The 19,270-nt window shown below is 40.4% G+C and overlaps 1 protein-coding gene across 8 annotated transcripts in view; it reads left to right on the forward strand.

Moving 5' to 3' along the window:
* lnpk (lunapark, ER junction formation factor) overlaps positions 1-18,854 on the forward strand; it is a 76,846-nt gene extending 57,992 nt beyond the window's left edge. For all 8 annotated transcript variants that reach the window (XM_016996718.2, XM_008118956.3, XM_062964291.1 and 5 more), the window contains 4 exons: positions 2,893-2,998; positions 3,676-3,746; positions 11,585-11,752; positions 17,915-18,854. In XM_016996718.2, coding sequence (XP_016852207.2) covers positions 2,893-2,998; positions 3,676-3,746; positions 11,585-11,752; positions 17,915-18,090 — 521 coding nt within the window. In that variant the 3' untranslated portion in view covers positions 18,091-18,854. The remainder of the gene's footprint in view (positions 1-2,892; positions 2,999-3,675; positions 3,747-11,584; positions 11,753-17,914) is intronic.
* Positions 18,855-19,270: the final 416 nt, after the last annotated feature.

Genomic DNA, 19,270 nt, shown 5'->3' on the forward strand with positions numbered 1-19,270 from the left:
CAAGTGGGCTACGGTTTACCATAACTGCCCATCATAAGAGGATTTGCTGGAGACTCCCAAAATCCAGCAGGGGCAGGCATGGGCAATTTTTTTGTTTTTGTTTTGGACTTTAACTCCCACAATTCCTAACAGCCAGTAAACTGGCTCAGATTTCTTGGAGATAAATAAATAAACAAACAAACTATATTTATATACTGCTCTTTCTCCCCAAAGGGAGTTGAGGTCCAAAACACTTGGAGAGCCAAAGTTTGCCCATGACCAGGCTATATGATGGTCATTGATTCTTTTTGTTTACTAATCTTTGGCAAATGTGGTCGGTGTCAAGGAAAACTAGTATACCCTGTTTCCCTGAAAATAAGACATCCACGAAAAATAAGACCTAGCAGAAGTTTTGCTGAATTGCTAAATATAAGGCCTCCCCCGAAAGTAAGACCTAGCAAAGTTTTTGATTGGAAGCATGCCCAGTGCCTGCCAAACAGAACACCAGAGCATACAGGATTGGTAAATGTACATACCAGTTGTACATGGAAATAATGGTAGTAACAAGAAATTCTTGACAGAAGTCACAGTTTGTCTGGTTATGCTGGTTTGTGATGACAACTACTGTACAGTATATAATAAATGTTATTTTTTTTGTTCAACAATAAATGTGAATTCTTCTTCATGGAAAATAAGACATCCCCTGAAAATAAGACCTAGCACATCTTTGGGAGCAAAAATTAATATAAGACACTGTCTTATTTTCAGGGAAACACAGTAGGTGAAGTACAGGTGGATCTCCCTTATTTGGAAATCCAAAATAGTCCAAAATCCTAAATTGTCTTCGTGGGTGGCTAAGATAATGGCACCTTTGCTTTCTCATGGTTCAGTGTTTCATGCATGGAACTATTAAAATATTTATAACCTTACCTTGAGGCTAAATTTATAATGTACATACAAAACATAAATGAATGTTGTATTAAGACAAAGGTCCCATCTCTAAGATATTATGCACACATATGCATGTACAAGTATTTCAAAATAAAAATTAAAAATCTGAAATTCATATGTTTCATCCTAAGCATTTTGGATAAGGAATAGTTGAACATTTGGAACTAAAGTTTAGAAGTTTGGTTAAGTTTCAATTTTTAAGAATAGAAACCCATACAACCCAGTAAATGTACTTATTGTAAACCCATCTCAAGAATAAATTAGCAAACAAGTGCTCTTGGTGAAACTCAGTTTCAAAATATACAACTAAAATTATTTTTGATTATATAACTTTTGCTGGAATTACAGTGATTCTCAGTGTGATATTTCAAGAATAACTTATCCATGATAGGCATTTCAGACAACAAACTCGGCTATATAAAAATAATCAAGTTTCTTAGTGTAAAGATTTCTACTTGTCTCATGTAGAAAGCAGTTGAAATGCATATGACTACACTTAATTATCTTTAAACTAGAAAAGATAATTCATTTTTTCATTACATTACACTTTGTGGAGGAGATTCAATTTAACATGTATTACCACAGAGCTTCCATATGTCTAAAAATTAATAACCAGCAGGTAGTTGAGAGTTTGCCAAGCATTGCAGAAATGGCCAGACTGGCCACAATGATTGCTTTTGATGTTCATATTAATTACTGTTGTCCATATCAGCATGAGAGATAAGATGCATGGTCGGAAGGTTTGTTCCCTTGCCAAGAAACTGGAGAGATACTCGTGGCACATGATTTCATGTTTCAGGCTACCTTAAGAGTAGCTAGGCAATTTTTCACTACAGACCTTATCATTGGTTCAAGCCCAGATTGTGTTCAGATCTTTACTGTCTACTAACATGGAAAATATTGATCTTGAACACTCAAAAGATAGAGAACCGCTACATACTGAGCCAGGCCATTGTTCTGTTTAGCCTTATAGTATTAACACTGACTGGTAGGATTCTTTCTTAGTTATGTCTGGAGATACTGAGAATTTAACCTAGGACTTTTTTAACACCTGGAGAGCTTAAACACTCTCCAGCCATGCTACTAGGTTATTGAAAATTATATAGATTTGTGCAAAGTGTATTATTTCTATGTCTCTTTGATACATCCAATATGATAGTAATGCTTAATGAACCTTGCTTTGCTCCCCTACAAGGTTCATTTATGTCTCTACTAAATGAATAGACTCAATTTTTTTTTAAAAAACAAGACTAAACTTTGAGGGAAGGTCATAGAAAAAAGGAAAACAATTGTCTATGGCCTGCAAGTTATAACAGTCAGGAACCATGCTTTTGATTATCTCTTTATGAAAGACAATCATGTACACAAGAGTATGTTTATTTACATGTGCTAGATTAGGCGAGGCCACACAGTATTGTAGAAGGAAGACATTAAGTTTTGCTAAAACTATTCTCCTGCACCCTTTGACTCCCTTTCCTTGGAAACTGCAAATAGTAGTTAATTACTTAGGAAATGTGGGCTGCAGGGACTGCTCCCCTGTTCTGCTAACAGATATTCTCTGCCAAAAGAAACCTCCCATTTCCAGATATATCCTGGACCAAGATTTTGCTTGCCTCAGTAGATGGATCACAAGCATTGCCTTGTAATCTGCAGGTTACTAAAAGGCATATCATGTATTTGTAACATCTAGAGAATGAGTACATGGGCCCGGTCTTGGATCACATGGTGGATTGAATTTGGTATAGAGAAGCTTTGGTGGAACATTAAAGTACAGATTACTGTGTAGCACAACTATTGGGTGATCAGAACCATACAATTCTGTCTTCTAAGAAAGTAATGTTTGACTTATGTTGTCATTAGTGTGATAGTAGGGGGCAGGAACATTATGTAAAAATGTAAGACGGCTTCTTCCTTGTTAAGGTGTAAATTGGCTTTATGCTCCCCTATTTTTTGGTCTTTCAGGTCTTCACCCACCAGGACCTCCACTGGCAAGACCTATTCTTCCTAGAGAGAGGGGAGCATTAGATAGAGTTGTTGAATATTTAGTTGGAGATGGGCCACAAAACAGGTAAGCTGTCCTTTTTTATAGTAAATTCCAAAGTCATAAAAATGAATTGTTTCTCAAATTACCTCTGGAGTTTCTTCTTGGGAAGAGTTAAAAAATTCTCCCAGATGGGAGCAATCCACAAAATGGCTTTGATAGCATTGTCTTTTTTCAGAATCTAGGGTTAGTAATATGAAAGGGGTTATTTGAATGCAATATGAAAGGGGATTTTTGAATGCAACCCTGTACATCGTCCTCAGCTGCAGTGTTCAATAGGCAGCCATATAATTTTAGTTGCATGTTTTCCTAATAACTTACGAATGGTCTGCTTCACTATTGCAAAAAAGCAGATATTGTTCAGAGAATCATAACTGCAAATTTTAACAGTTTGGTTAGTATTGGGGCCTTTTATTATACCAGATGCCATTATTGAAGCCAGATCACTAAATCATTGGGTTGTTTAAGCAGTTATGTGTAGCCTTTGTTGGACATTCTGCCTTTTCAGCATCCATTAATTCTTCTTTCACTCTTACCAACTTTTAGTAGATAAAATTTGAAAACAAGAATAAGTTACGTATGAAGAAACACAGTGCCACTCTTCCTTTTTGAATAGTAATGCCCTCTTGCCAGCATACATTTTTAAAGAAATTTAGGCACATGGCTCACACAATGTTTTCAAACTCCCACATTTTGTTTGACAGGTATGCACTGATTTGCCAGCAGTGTTTCTCCCACAATGGAATGGCGTTGAAGGAGGAATTTGAATATATTGGTAAGAAAAGAAATGTTTATTAGAGGGATTATTACCAAAAACAAATAAATAAGTTTTGTATCAAAAGTTTTCAATTTCTATCTTCTTCAATTGTTCAAAATACTAGGTAAGAATAAATGGCTGTATTTTGCTACTTGAAGAAGCAGTTTGCTCCTTCAAAGTTTATTGAGACATTTTGCTAACGTAAAATAATTGTTATGTGCCAGAAAAGTGCATGTATCCTATAAAATCAAGCTTAAAGTAAAGCAGGCCCGGTCCAACGTTGAAATAGCTGAAGCCGCCACTTGGGGCGCATGTCGAAGCTGGGCGCTGTTGCGGAGGAGGCAGCCCAGAACGGGAGTCCTTCCTGGCTGGGCTCGGGGAGAGAGAGGGAGGGAGCTTTAAGGCAAGTCAGAGAGAAGGGTCTTGCCTCGCTTTGCTTCGCTTCGCTGTTTCTTTTTCAGTGTCTCTTCCCTCCCACCAGTTTGGGGCAGGCTTCAACCCACGTCTAGTCGTCATTTCCCAGAAAATTGAGATTGAATCCCAAATACCAGGAAAATAAAGCTATCCAGTTGCAAGGGAGTCGGATGTCATGGGCTGGGTCGACATTGCTAAATAGTTCCATTTGAACTGCATTATAGGGTCAGGGTAAACCTGTTTGAACCAGTTGAACCCACCCTATAATGTAGTTCAAACTGAATTATTTAGCAGGGTCGATCCAGCCATCTCAGGCCCCTTCTACATTGCCATATAATCCGGATTATTAAAGCAGGTAATTCTCATCTGTTTTGAACTGGATTATATGAGTCTACACTGCCATATAATCCAGATTATCAAAACAGGTAATATTCATTATCTGTTTTGAACTGGAATATATACAGGGCCGGTTGAACATATGAGGCTGCTTAAGCGGCGTCCTCGGGCGCTGGCCACTAGGGGCGCTGTCGAGGTGTCGACAGCGGTCCGTAGCGCCACCGATGCCGTCGTGCCGCCGCTGTTGGCGCGGGGCTTCGATCCCTCACGCCCGTTCCAAGCTGCACAGCACAGATCGACCATTTTTCCCTTAGTTCCTAGACGCAGGCGCAGATCGCCCAATTCTCCCTTACTTCCTGGACGCGGCCGCCGATCGCCCGGGCGATCGGCGGCCGCGTCCAGGAACTAAGGGCAAAATGGCCTATCTGAGCTGTGCGCATGCGCAGAGCACAGATAGGCCATTTTGCCCTTAGTCTAGGAAGTAAGGGCAAAATGGCCTATCTGTGCTGTGCGCACACGCACAGCACAGATCGCCCAATTCTCCCTTACTTCCTGGACGCGGCCGCTGATCGCCCGGGTGACTACTGTATTTATGAATTTAGCACCAAAATATCACAATGTATTGAAAACATTGACTACAAAAATGCGTTGGATAATCCAGAACGTTGGATAAGCGAGTGTTGGATAAGTGAGACTCTACTGTAATTACTACATAGCATTACTACACATGTAACTACTTTTTCTGTCAAATTTGTTGTATAACATGATCTTGTGGTGCTTAATTTGTAAACTCATAACCTATTTTGATGTTTAATAGGCTTTTTCTTAATCTCTTCTTATTATCCAGCATATTCGCTTATCCAACGTTCTGCCGGCCCATTTATGTTCTATTCACCTCTACCTTCTACCTTTTATTTCTCAGTAATTGGGGTTTTTTTTGGGGGGGGGGCACCAAAATCCTGTTTCGCTTACACTTGAAAATTTCCTTGGGCCGGCTCTGAATATATATGTCTACACTGCCATATAATCCAGATTCTCAAAACAGGTAATCCTCATAATCTGTTTTGATCTGGATTATATGAGTCTACACTGCCATATAATCTGGATTATTAAAGCAGGAAATCCTCATTATTTGTTCTGAACTGGATTATATGTGTCTACACTGCGATATAATCCAGATAATCAAAGCAGGTAATCCTCATAATCTGTTCTGAACTGGTTTATATGGATCTACACTGCCATATAATCCATATCAAAACAGATAATCTGGATATATTAAGGCAGTATAGATCCAGGCTCAGTCCCCTTCTAAAATGCTACCCTGTTTCCCCGAAAATAAGACAGGGTCTTATATTAATTTTTGCTCCCAAAGATGCACTAGGTCTTATTTTCAGGGGATGTCTTATTTTTCCATGAAGAAGAGCTCACATTTATTGTTGAACAACAAAATGAAAATTTATTATATACTGTAAAGTAGTTATCATCACAAACCAGCATAACCAGACAAACTATGAATCCTATCAAGAATTTCTTGTTACTACCATTATTTACATGTGCAACAATCTATGGTACCTCTTGCAATTTAGGTTTCACAAGGTTTCCAGGCTGATTTCTCTCTATTCTAGTTTCAATGTAGTCATGAATGATGAATAATATAATATACTATAATAATAATATGATAATATAATAATAATATAATGATATACAATATATTAATGAGATACAGTAGAGTCTCGCTTATCCAACATAAACGGGCCGGCAGAATGTTGGATAAGCGAATATGTTGGATAATAAGGAGAGATTAAGGAAAAGCCTATTAAACATCAAATTGGGTTATGATTTTACAAATTAAGCACCAAAACATGTTATACAACAAATTTGACAGAAAAAGTAGTTCAATACACAGTAATGCTATGTAGTTATTACTGTATTTACGAATTTAGTACCAAAATATCACGATGTATTGAAAACATTGACTACAAAAATGCGTTGGATAATCCAGAACGTTGGATAAGCGAGTGTTGGATAAGTGAGACTCTACTGTATATAAAATGTACATTTGTAGGACTGAATAAACAACAAAATCACACCAAATTTGGCCACAATACACCAACAAATGTCCTTCACTCAACCGCTGCCACCCCAAAAAAACCTGGATTGGCCTAGGTATAACACAGCCAGGCATAATAACAGAATATGATAATATGGTATTAATAGGATAATATAATAATGGGATATAATAACAGAATAGCATAATAATATAATAATAGGATAATATAATAGAATAATAGAATGGAATAGAATGATATAAAATATATTAATAGGATAATATAAAATGGAATTTAATAATAACAGAATAATAATATAATAATATGAAAATATAATAGAATAATAATAGAATAATAATATAATGATATAATAATAATAATAATAGAAAAATATAATATAATGATTTAAAATATATTATTAGGATAATATAATAATGGGATATAATAATAGTAACAGAATATGATGATAATAATATGGCAATAGAATAATAGTATAAAATAATCAGTTTCATGGCATAGGATAGGAATAAGGATGAGAGGAGAATCCCAATGCGTCCTGTACCTTTAAGGAGCAGAAAGCAGCAGGACGAAAGCCCTCTTCCTTCCCTCCCACCCTCTCTTGCCCGGGCTCCAGGAGCCAATCAGAAGCCTCTGGGAAGAAGGGAGCATGGCCAGCATGGCCTTGTCTCCGAAGGAAGAAACGGCAGCACAGCAGCAGCCACGGAAGGTTTTTCAAGCCACGGCTGGGGGACAGGCAAGGCAAGGCAAGGCAGGGAGGCACAGAAAGCAAGCACTTTCCCTCCCTCCCTCCCTCCCTCCCTCCGGTGTGTGTATGAGTGCTGCTTTAGCCCTGCAGCCATGCTTCCCAATGGAACTCTGCTGCAGCCTTAGTTGCTAGGTCTTACTTTCAGGGGAGGCCTTATATTTGGCAATCCCCCCAAACCCCTGCTAGGTCTTATTCTTTGGGGAGGTCTTATTTTCGGGGAGACACGGTATGTAATCCAGATTATCAAAGAAAATAATCCACATTATCTGCTTTGAGTTGGATTATATGAGTCCACACTGCCATATAATCCAGATGAAAGCAGATAAACTGGATTTTATATGGCAGTATAGATCCAGACTCAGGTGCTTCTATATTGCCATATAATCCAGATTATCAAAGAAAATAACACTTTATTTTTTAACCTGCCCTATCTCCCCAAGGGGACTCAGGGCAGTTTATATGAGTCTATATTGCCATGTAATCCAGATCAAATCAGGTAATCTGGATTTTATATAGCAGTGTAGAAGGGGCCTCAAAGGAACAGTGGGTTTAGTGTTCAAATGGTTTTTGCCCACATTCTTCAGCATATAAAATTATATTTATTTATTCTCTTTTTTTTTCTTCGCAACCCTTTGCAATTTTAAATCTATATATATAAAAGGGTAAAGGGACAGGCAGAGTTAGGCCTCACCTAGGCCTCTTCCACACTGCCTATAAAATACAGATTATCAGATTTTAACTAGATTATATGGCAGGAGCCCCGGTGGTGAAGTGTGTTAAAGCACTGAGCTGCTGAACTTGCAGACCAAAAGGTCCCAGGTTCAAATCCCAGGAGCGGAGTGAGCACCCGCTGTTAGCTCCAGCTTCTGCCAACCTAGCAGTTCGAAAACATGCCAATGTGAGTAGATCAATAGGTACCGCTCCGGCGGGAAGGTAACGGCCCTCCATGCAGTCATGCCTATGGCCACACGACCTTAGAGGAGTCTACGGACAACGCCGGCTCTTCGGCTTAGAAATGGAGATGAGCACCAACCCCCAGAGTCAGACACGACTGGACTTAATGTCAGGGGAAAACCTTTACCCTTTACCTTAACTACCAACAATTCCTCAATACTTTATTTCCCATACCACCAGACTTCACCACAGCAACGTGTGGCCGGGCACAGCTAGTCCCACATAAAAGGGGTAAGAACTTTGGGTTCCTGTGAATTTTCTGGGCTGTATGTGAGGTCTGTTGGAAACTAGGCAAGTGGGGTTTATATATCTGTGGAAAGTCCAGGGTGGGAGAACAAATTCTTGTCTGTTGGAGGCAAGTGGCCCCCTTATTAGCACTGAATAGCTTTGCAGCTTCAAAACCCGGCTGATTCCTGCCTGGGGGATCCTTTGTTTGGAGGTGTTAGCTGGCCCTGATTGTTTCATGTCTGGAATTCCCCTGCTTCTTTTTTTACTGTCCTGATTTTATTTATTTATTTCCCATACTTGTGTCCCGCCCTTCTCATCCCGAAGGGGACTCAGGATGGCCTCACAACTGGCAACAACTCAATGCCCAATTGGTTTGGCGGGAGGGGGGGTGTGCCAAAATTCTCTTCTCCTACACTTGAAAATTACCTTAGGCCAGCCCTGAAGTAAAGGTAAAGGCTTCCCCTGGCATTAAGTCTAGTAGTGTCTCACTCTGGGGGTTGGTTCTCATCTCAATTTCTAAGCCAAAAAGCTGGCATGTACGCAGACACTTCCAAGGTCATGTGGCCAGCATGACTGCATGAAGCACCGTTACCTTCCCGCCAAAGTGGTACCTATTGATCTACTCACATTTGCATGTTTTAGACTGCTAGAGTGGCAGAAGCTGGAGCTAACAGCGAGAACTCACCCCCCTCGCCAGATTCGAACAGCTGACCTTTAGGTCTGCAAGTTCAGCAGCTCAGCAGTTAAACCCACTGCGCTAAGTCCACCTATCTCTGACTTGGAGTGTGACTCTTATTTTGCCATCTTTATCATAATTTTAGTAAAATTCATTCAATCTAATCTCAATATTTTTGAAATGTTATAATGTCCATATCACAGAACATGGGTGCTAAACTGGGTTGTAGAAATAGCCCAGTTTTCTATGTAGTTTTCAATGTTTGGTTTTATAGACTACTCTTGGCTATTCGTACTACACTGAAAGGTTTTTTTCTAGATCCCCACTTTACCAGAACTTTAACAAAATTGGCTTTACCAGCAAAAAACTGGGGGAGACATCAGAGGTGGAGTGGGAATAACCTCCCAGGGCTATTCTTTAGTTTTATGGGTGACAATAACTTAAGACAGACGCACAGCTCTTCATTGAAGACAGATGTTTACTTTTTCCTTCTCTCAGCAAACAAAGTTCTATCTGCAAGTAATGTGAGATAAATTAGCAGCAGTGCATGTTGTTTCTGTTCTACTTGGGTGTATATAGCACTCCTGTTTGCCTCTGCAAAAGTGGTCATCACAGTAACCAGTTTATTCAGTGTGATTGTATTTTCAAGGCACTGCTGCTGAAATATACTAAGAACATTGATCTGTGTATGTGTGGCTGAAGTTTGGCTTAAATCCTTCTGGATAGATTTCTTCCCCCTCCCACCAAATTCACTTAGAAGCCTGTTAGATAACAATAGCATGCTGTGCATGTAAACAACAGAAGATTTGTGTTGGATAGTAGCCTTAAATTGATAAATGCTGGCAGTGGTAGTGGTGTTTCTCTTATTTTGTAACACTTTGGGTTTTGGGGTTAGATTATCTGTGCTTGGAAGAAGATTTCAAAATTTAGTAAGATCCATATCTGTAATCTCAACTAGTCCCCCCCCTCAAAAAATCCAGCATGTACAAAGAAGCTCAATTGCTCTAGTACAATATATTTCCATCTGAGTTGACACTCCCTGTCAAAAATAAAATAAATTAATATGTTATGTGGTGTAAATTAAGAACTTGCAGATCTCGGGACTTAGATACACTTTCTTTTCATAAAATATAATTTGAGGTTTCATATGTAAATTCTTTTAAAATATTTCATCTGCTGTTGATTGAGCTATTGAAAGAATAATGCAGAACACTGCTGTAAAATGTGTGATTTCTCATTTACCATATTTTTATGCCACCCAGTTGCCAAAGCTGTCTGAGTATTCATATTCTCTTTCTGCATATATATGCTATGTCTCCGTGTGTGTGTGTGCGCGCACACACACACACACACACACACACACACACACACACACAGAGAATTACAGTTAGAAATTGATCAATCCACTTGCTCTACAAAGTAGTGTTTCCTTGCATACTCTAGAGCAGAAATTTCCAAACATTTCATGTTGGTGACACATATTTTTAGACATTTCATTTTGCGACACAGTAATTCAGTTTTACTAGCAAACTGGAGGTTAAACCAATGCCTTATAAAAATACAGACACATACACAAATTTTAATAATGATGGGGACACAACATATCTCATGAAAACATTTCATTTATATATTTTTAAATATATGATGTATTGCTTATTTCACATAGGCGCAACGGTTTCCCGTTAAGATTGTACGAAACTCATACACACTGCAGCCAACACAAATGTGTTGCAACACACAGCTTGGAAAGCTCTGCTCTAGAGAATTATCCTAATAAGCAGGATTGGTGTTGTCTTTTCACTTGGGGGGAGGTTGAGGTAATCAAGGGAGAAGTATTACAGGTGATCTGGAAGGACCAGGTGTTATATCCTATTGCCAGAAGCAAGTTACAAGTCTATTAGCCTAGCAGCAACATGTCCACTCCAGCATCATAGCTTTAGCATTGTGCAGGAGCCTAGAACTTGGTCTTGCCCTTGTTAGGACTCCTGTTATTATGTTCCATTTTGAGCTAGAAGCAGTAGAACCAAAATGTTTATGAAAAGAAGTAGCAGGAGTTTCAAGTGTGAGTAGGGACTTAGTTGCTATAGAAAAACAACTTTTCCTTTTTGATGTCGTTGCTTTTACCATTTGTTAATGGTCTAAATCAGTGGTTCTCAACCTGTGGGTCCCCAGATGTTTTGGCCTTCAACTCCCAGAAATCCTAACAGCCGATAAACTGGCTGGGATTTCTGGGAGTTGTAAGCCAAGAGGACCCCAGGTTGAGAACCACTGTCTAAATGGACATTGACTAGCCAATGGTGAATGCTTACTTTCTGTGTAAGGAAAGAAAAAAAATCTAATGAATAATAACATCTTTGTATAGATTGAAGCATTTGTACACTGACGTTCATTTCTGAGTGAACTTACTGGGTATTCATGTCAAACCTTTGTACAGCGTTTAGATGTGCCTATTGCTTTTTCCTGAACCCTGCAAGAAAAACCAGACCACAAGCTCCACGACTCCCAGATTTCAGTGCTGAAAAGAAGCAGCCTGCTGAAGCTGAGATTCTGCCTGACTCACCACAGTCAGAGGAGAAGTTACAAGAGACTGAAATAACTGAAGGTTTGTATGACTCCTCTACATTTTGCCTGATGTAAGGATCTGAAGGACCCCCCCCCCCAATGGCTCTTTATTAATTTGCTAAGTCATGACATAATGTGATACAAACATTATTGCTCATGACTAGAGGCAACTACAGTGTAATGGCATGGGAAGAAAAATCTCCTTTCCTCTTGATTTCTGATAACAATTTCTTGGATCAACCTGTGCTTTGTTTTTGCCACATTTGTTCTACTTTGCATGATTGTACTGTGTGGCCCCTGTATTCATGGAGAATATGGGGAACACACTCTCTACACCTCACCTCCATGGATATCTGAAAACAATGGATAATAGTGAACCCTATATTGTGACTATATCGGGATGGTAGTATACCAGAGATTAGCACTGGAGGACCTAGAGAAGACCTACAAATATTTTCTTGGGGAAATATCTTTTGGAGTGTGGACAAATGAAACTGAATATTTTATCTGTGGATAAGGGTGTCATTCTGTATTTGGGGGGGGGGGGGGGTGTTAGCTGTAAGAGAATTCTATATCACTCTTGATTTATAAACTGAATTCTTTTCATGCCACCTAGCAAAATTAATTTTTCCCTTAATTTTTTTTCTGTTTCTAACCATGGTTCTACTGATTAACCATATTTATATCAATATTAGCTTTTATGCTCTACAATTAAGGGATTTGAGCCCCAGAGTGGTTCAATTTCATTGTTTTCAGCAGGTCATTGAGTTGAGGTGGGGTTGAAGTTCCTGCCTTTGTTGGGTTGGCTGTTTTCCTGAGGCCAGGAAAATCTTGTAAAACTGTCTTGTTTAAAAAGGGGTAGTTCAAAGACAAATTGTCAGATTTAATTTAACAAAGTTCCTTTTGAGATGTTTTATAGGCAAACAAATACAGCGAACATCTTATATTCAGTGGACAAGAACATACAACATTCTAAGAATATAATGTAAAATGTTTTGTTTTAATATTTAATGCTCCATTTAAGAGCATGGAATCAAGATATCTGTAGGTCATATTTTGTAGTATTCAGGGCAGGTTTTTTTTTAAAGTCTATTAAGAGTATACCCAAGCAAGATCGTAGACTTAATTGTGTTTAGTTGAAGGAATCGAACAAATGATGCTGTTGGTTAAAAAACATTTGTAACATTTTATGACACTGATGCATATTATTGGTTTTGCTCTTCTATATGGCCTAAAAGACAGCTTTGGTTTTTTAAAAATGCATGTCACCTTTTTGTGTGGTCACAGGTTTCTAAGGCGTGTGTTATGGAAACAAATAAAATATTGTATCATAACAAACTGTAGGGTTATTCCATTCTTTCTGTCACTTGAATGAGAGGTTTCAAGGCACCCTAATAACTAGCCCCAGACTCAGACAAACACTTTGGAGCAGGTTTTTGGGTCATGCTGAGAAATGCAAGAAGGAAGGGAAGGCAGGAGATAGGATGGGGAAAAATGCCCTGTCATGGCTACCAATGCATGGTTGGAGGTAGGCCATTGAAATTCCCAGAATTGAAATCAAAGAACAATTGGCAGCAATTTCACATAGCAGCCTCCAGCAGATACACCTATCTATTGACAGAAACTGGGGTGCCCTAGTTACAATCTTAGATTGGGACTTGATGATAGATCCAGGTTCAGATTTCATAGAGAGACTCTCCGGGTGGCATCCTTTTCCAGATTGGTTTTCTTCACAGGATTGTTATGGGGAATCGGAGAACCACATCTGCTGCCTTGAGATCATTGGAGGGAAAAGGAGATATACTGTATATACTCGAGTATAAGCCTAGTTTTTCAGCCCTTTTTTAGGGCTGAAAAAGCTCCCCTCGGCTTATACTCGAGTTAGGGTCCTGGCCGGCTTCTGTTCAGGTCGGCTTATACTTGAGTATATAGGTATTCAGAGTTGGACGGTCTTATCTAATTAAAGTCTTATTATCTTAAATTACAGTTTTATATAAATATTCAAAAACATTTAACCTACTGATGCCTCAAATAATGCAATTTTATTAATATCTATCTTTATTTTTGAATTTGACCCATAGCTGCTGCATTTCCCACCCTTGTCTTATACTCGAGTCAATAAGTTTTCCCAGTTTTTGTGGTAAAATTAGGTGCCTCGGCTAATATTCAGGTCGGCTTATACTCGAGTATATACGGCAAATTCAATTAATAAAATTGTTCTTCACTAAAAGTTTCACTGTTGGCATTGTTTACATATTTAAGTGCTTATAGAAAAAAGCATTATGTAATCATGCATCTTATGGAGGGACAAACAATTTTGAAGGAGTTGGGGGTGCCACAGTAACATCTTTCTGCCCCCAATGGGAACTGCCCACAAACATACAACTTTGAATGGCAGTGTGTGAGAGATAATTTTTAAACCTATGAATCAAAGTATCTGCTCTTGCGTTCCCGATTTCCAGTGAAAATGGGAGTTTTATCCCTGTAAAACCGAGGTGCATCCTTTGTTTGAATCAGCTTGAAGGTGCATCCTTTGTTTGAGCCAGATTGCATTTCTTTGAAGCTACCTTCATTCTACACAGAAACATAGTCAGGCATAGTGACTTAACTAGTGGAAGCATCTTTTCTTCTTAACCCACATTGCCCTTCTTCACTTAAAGCCTTCAGTTCTGCATGCATTATGCACCCATGTCAGTAGCAAAATGGACTTTTCTGGATGTTTTTCTTGCTGGCTATATAGCAATTAAAGTCATCTTGCTCATGATGTAACTTAGCCACTATTTTTTGACCTGCAGGGAACTGGAAGAAACAAGATGGCACTGAGAACTCCTAGGTAATCCCTGTACAACTGGGATCCCAATGTTGGCTGATGCCTTACACTGTAGTCTTAATTAGTATATTTCTCCATCGTGGTCAACTATGAAATACGCACGTATGGTATCCCTCAGCCTATGCTGACAGCTTACGGAATCTAGAGCTTTCTAGCACATCTCTGGCGGAAGCCCCGCCCACTCTCCCCTTGACTTATATATAGCCCATGTGAGGGGCTGCCGCCTCAGTTCCCTTTTTTCCACTAGACAGCTAAGAGAATTCTTCTCTCTGCTCTCCCCTCAAAGAGCAAAATTTAACAAATGAATACAGCTTTTAAAAGATGTTCCTCTTGTGGAGGAAAGCTACCTGACTCTGATGGGCACTCAAAGTGTCTCTTATGCCTGGGGGAAGGGCACATAGTACAAACCTGTGTCGTCTGTCAAGCCTTTACTCCCCAGGCCAGAAGAAATAGAGAATCCTGCCTAAAAGCCATGTTATATGAACAGCCACTACTGCCTTCCTCTGTTTTAGAAGGTCAAAACACCTTAATAAGTCCTGCCTCCAATCCTTCAGCACAAGGGGGGCCTAAAAAAAAAAAAGAAAGAAAGAAAAGAAAAAGAAAACAAACAAACAAACAAACAAACAAACAAAAACTTCAATGGTCAAAACGACCCGCCAAAATGGTGGCCGCTTTGGCTCTTCATCATCACCTCAGACAAACAAAGATCAGGGTTCCTACCTTGTATTAACGGATCGGCTGTCCTCAGCATCACCCCCAGGGTTGGCTGCTAATGAGGCACATCAAAATTAGCCCTCTCCGGTACTACCGGAGAAAGAGCTTACGCCCCAGCCTCAAAAACAAAACTTACAGGAGACAGAAGAGGCATCTCCAGGGGCAACGACCGAACTCCAGAGGCCAATACAGGCTACGGGCTCTACTCCCGCAATGCCTGTACTGGATGGTCCCGAAAGCCTGGACTCAGGCTAGAATGGAGATCTGCCAGCTCCGCCCATGCCTGTCGGGCACAATAATCCAGGCTTGGAAGGTTACTGGCCTCGGAGGAGATGTCGGAGTAGAAGCCCTTCCCGACGTTCGCGTCGGAGCTGAAGCCCCTCCTAACACTTGTGTGCCAGCAAAAGTGCCAGCCCCTGGCGCAGATGCTGCCCGGACTGTCTCTCGAAACAGTGAACATCCTGGTACCAGCCCCTGGGGCACGCTCTCAAGTGCAGACGCTGCCCAGGCTGCCCCTCAAAGTGAGGAGCATTCTGGTGCCAACCCCTGGGGCGTGCTTGCGAGAGTAAATTGTGCCTGGGCTGCCCCTTGAAACAGGAAGCATTGGACCCGAGCCTGCCTCTCGAGGCAGAGAGTGTTTCAGCGACATCCCTCGGGCTCGCACACTCAGGCTCTGATTTCACCAGACCTGAGCTTGCTTCTTGAGGCAGAAAGCAATCCGATACCGGCCATCGGGCCCGGCCACACAGGCGTTGACTCCGCCCACCCCAAGCCTCCTTCTCAAGGCAGGGAGCGCTTCGATGTCAACCCTTAGGTCCGAGTGTTTAGGCGCCGATTTGGCTTCGCCAGAGCCTGCCTTTCGAGGCAGAGAACAGCTCAGCACCGGTCATCATGCAGAGTCGTTGACTTGGCTGGGCCCGAGTCTGCCTAGAGGTGGGAATGCCTCAGTGTCAGCCTTCAGGGCCGTGCGTGCACACAAAACAGGTGCATGCCTGCCCCAGGAGGCAGCGAGTGACCTGGCAATCTCTAAACCCCTCATTGGATGTGAGTTGTTGGCAAGCTGCATCCCTGCCGGGTGAGCCGCCACAAGAGTTGGACATGCCCCCTCCTGATCCTGGGATGCTCCCTCTTTTCGAACCTGGAGAGGGCAGCAGGGTGGCATGGATTGATCTTACAGTATGGGGAGGTTGTTGCGGGGAGCATTATTATTATTATTGTATGACACAGCAAACAAGATAGATATGCTGGATTTCATATCACAAAATCACAAGTCGAACACTTCCCAAGTGTCTAGGACTGTGTGATGTATTTTCGGATGATGCGTGCAGATCCCAGTAGGGTGGCCTTTTGCAGTTGGCAGATCGTAATTTTGTCAATGTCTGTTGTTTCCAAATGCCGGCTGAGATCTTTTGGCACGGCACCCAGTGTGCCCATCACCACTGGGACCACCTGCACTGGTTTCTGCCAGAGTCTTTGAAGTTCAATCTTGAGGTCCTGATAGCGGCTGAGTTTTTCCTGTTGTTTTTCGTCAAAGCGACTGTCACCTGGGATGGCAACATCAATGATCCAAACCTTTTTCTTTTCCACAACTGTGATGTCTGGTGTGTTGTGTTCCAGAACTTTGTCAGTCTGGATTCGGAAGTCCCACAATATCTTTGCATGTTCATTTTCCATGACCTTTGCAGGTTTGTGATCCCACCAGTTCTTTACTGCAGGGAGGTGGTACTTGAGGCACAAGTTCCAATGAATCATTTGGGCCACATATTTGTGCCTCTGTGCGATTTTCTTACAGCAGCTGAGGATATGATCAATGGTTTTGTCGGTTTCCTTATTGGATGGCTGTCTGTCAGGGGTGCTTTGATTATGGTGTGGTGCACAAACGCAGAAGGGGGTTGGAGTAGATGGCCCAAGGGGTCTCTTCCAACCTTCTTTATTATTTTTATGATGATGATGATGATGATGATGATGATGATGATAATAATGATTATTATTAACATTGAGGCTCTATTTGTTCCCTTTTTGTTTGTTTTTTACTTCAAAATACGATATGTGCAGTGTGCATAGGAATTTGTTCATAGTTTTTTAAAAAACTATAATCCAACCCTTCAGTGGTCTGAGGGACCGTGAACTGGACCCCTGTTTAAAAGGTTTGGGGACCCCTGGTCTTGATACTGGGAGCTGGGTTGGGGGGGGGGGCGCGCCAAAATTCTGTTTGCCTACTCTTGAAAATTACCTAAGGACGGCTTTGCCTATAAAGCCCTAAACGGTTCTGGCCCAACTTATCTGTCCAAACGCATCTCCTGCTATGAGCCATCAAGAACCCTAAGATCATCTGGGGAGGCCCTGCTCTCGGTCCCACCTGCCTTACAGGCATGGCTGGTGGGAATGAGGGACAGGGCCTCCTTTGTACTAAACCTATAATGAAATGCAACTTTCTGCTCTTTCATTTAACATTGCCCCATTTCTTTACAACTTATTTTCTAAACCTCACTTACTAATCTAGTAAAGCTATCCAGTTGTAGACAGTCTGTATTGCTTTCAAAAGCTGTAGAGAGCTTTGAAAAAAGTATGTTGAAAAATTGCTCATTTGAAAGTTTTATTGCTAAGTTAACTATGGAAATCATATAATCAGTAATCCAATGTCTGTGTGTCTTGCAGAACATATAGATGAAGACATCCCATCTCCTGAAGCAGACGTGGAAAAGGTTCAAGCTTTGATTACTGAAGAACATAGTGTTGATGTAGTCGGAGTAGAAGAGATAGAACAACTAACCAGTGAAACTAAAGCTGGAGTTATAAACACAGCATCTGTTCCAGATGACCAAAATGAATAACCTGTAGTGGAAAAATAAGTGCCTGATACATGTTTTTTTTGGCAATATTCTTTCAGTTGTTACAAGTGGGTTGCTTTTGGGCATTGATATGTCTTCACTCTCACAAGCGCCAACTGCCACTAATTTAAAGCTATATGCACAAGAAATATTGTGTTGCAAGACTGTGTTTGCTTTAGTGGCCTAAAACACTTCAGAATGTGCAGCTGTTCAAGCAAAAGTATTTTTACCTTTTGTTTTGGAAAGTTTTTAAAAAGCTAACGTGCTTAACAGAGTATTTTCCATAAGAGTGATCTAAAATGTAGTATTATTTGGTCATTGAACAAGCAAGTGCTGTAAATGGCTCGAAGATGAGTAATTGTTTGGTTTGATAAACATTTAGGGTTTGGGGTTTTTGTATAATATTTAGGTATTGAATACATTTTAAGTATCTAGATGTTTACAGGAGAAAAGATATTTAGTTATTTATTGTATGCAGTACAAAAGTGTCATCACAATGAAAACTTAAGTCACTTTTTATCCTTTTATTTTCTTGAGGGAATGCATTTGAAGGGGGATAGTCCAAAGTACTTTTGGAGCTATATACATAGCAGATGTGCTATAGGCATGTTAAATAGAAATAGGTTGTGTTTACATGAAGCGTAGGAATATCTGCACTTGATTGTACTTGAATACTGAACAATTTTATTTATACCTGTACAATAATGATGGAATAGATGAATTTTGTGTATTTTGTTAAAGGAAAAATAAAGACTACGTGGCATTAAGTGCTCATTTTGCATATTTTCGCAATTGCCTCAAGAGTCCAACTACACCAGATGTTGGAAATCATTGGAAGTTGTTGGACTGCAACTTCCAGTAGTGTCCGCTAACATAGAGTTGGAAAAAGCTGAGAGTTTGGCAGTATCTGGAAGGCAGCACAGTTCCCAAACAGTAGTTATAGTTATGATTAAAACCATTTTTAATTTTGTGAAAGTCCTTCAAGGATAAAACCAGTATAGGAAAGCCTATTGATAAGAGATAACATTCCATATTCATATACATCAGGGATGGGCAGAGAAACGCTGGCCGATTTGGGAAAAGGAAGCGTTGGCAATACTGAAAGCATTAGAAAGCTGGAGGCACTTTTTGGAGGTTAGCGGGACACCCTTTGAGGTATGGACAGATCAGAAGAATTTGCAAT

The sequence above is a fragment of the Anolis carolinensis genome, chromosome 1, assembly GCF_035594765.1.
Source record: "Anolis carolinensis isolate JA03-04 chromosome 1, rAnoCar3.1.pri, whole genome shotgun sequence".
Taxonomy (NCBI): Eukaryota; Metazoa; Chordata; class Lepidosauria; order Squamata; family Dactyloidae; genus Anolis; species Anolis carolinensis.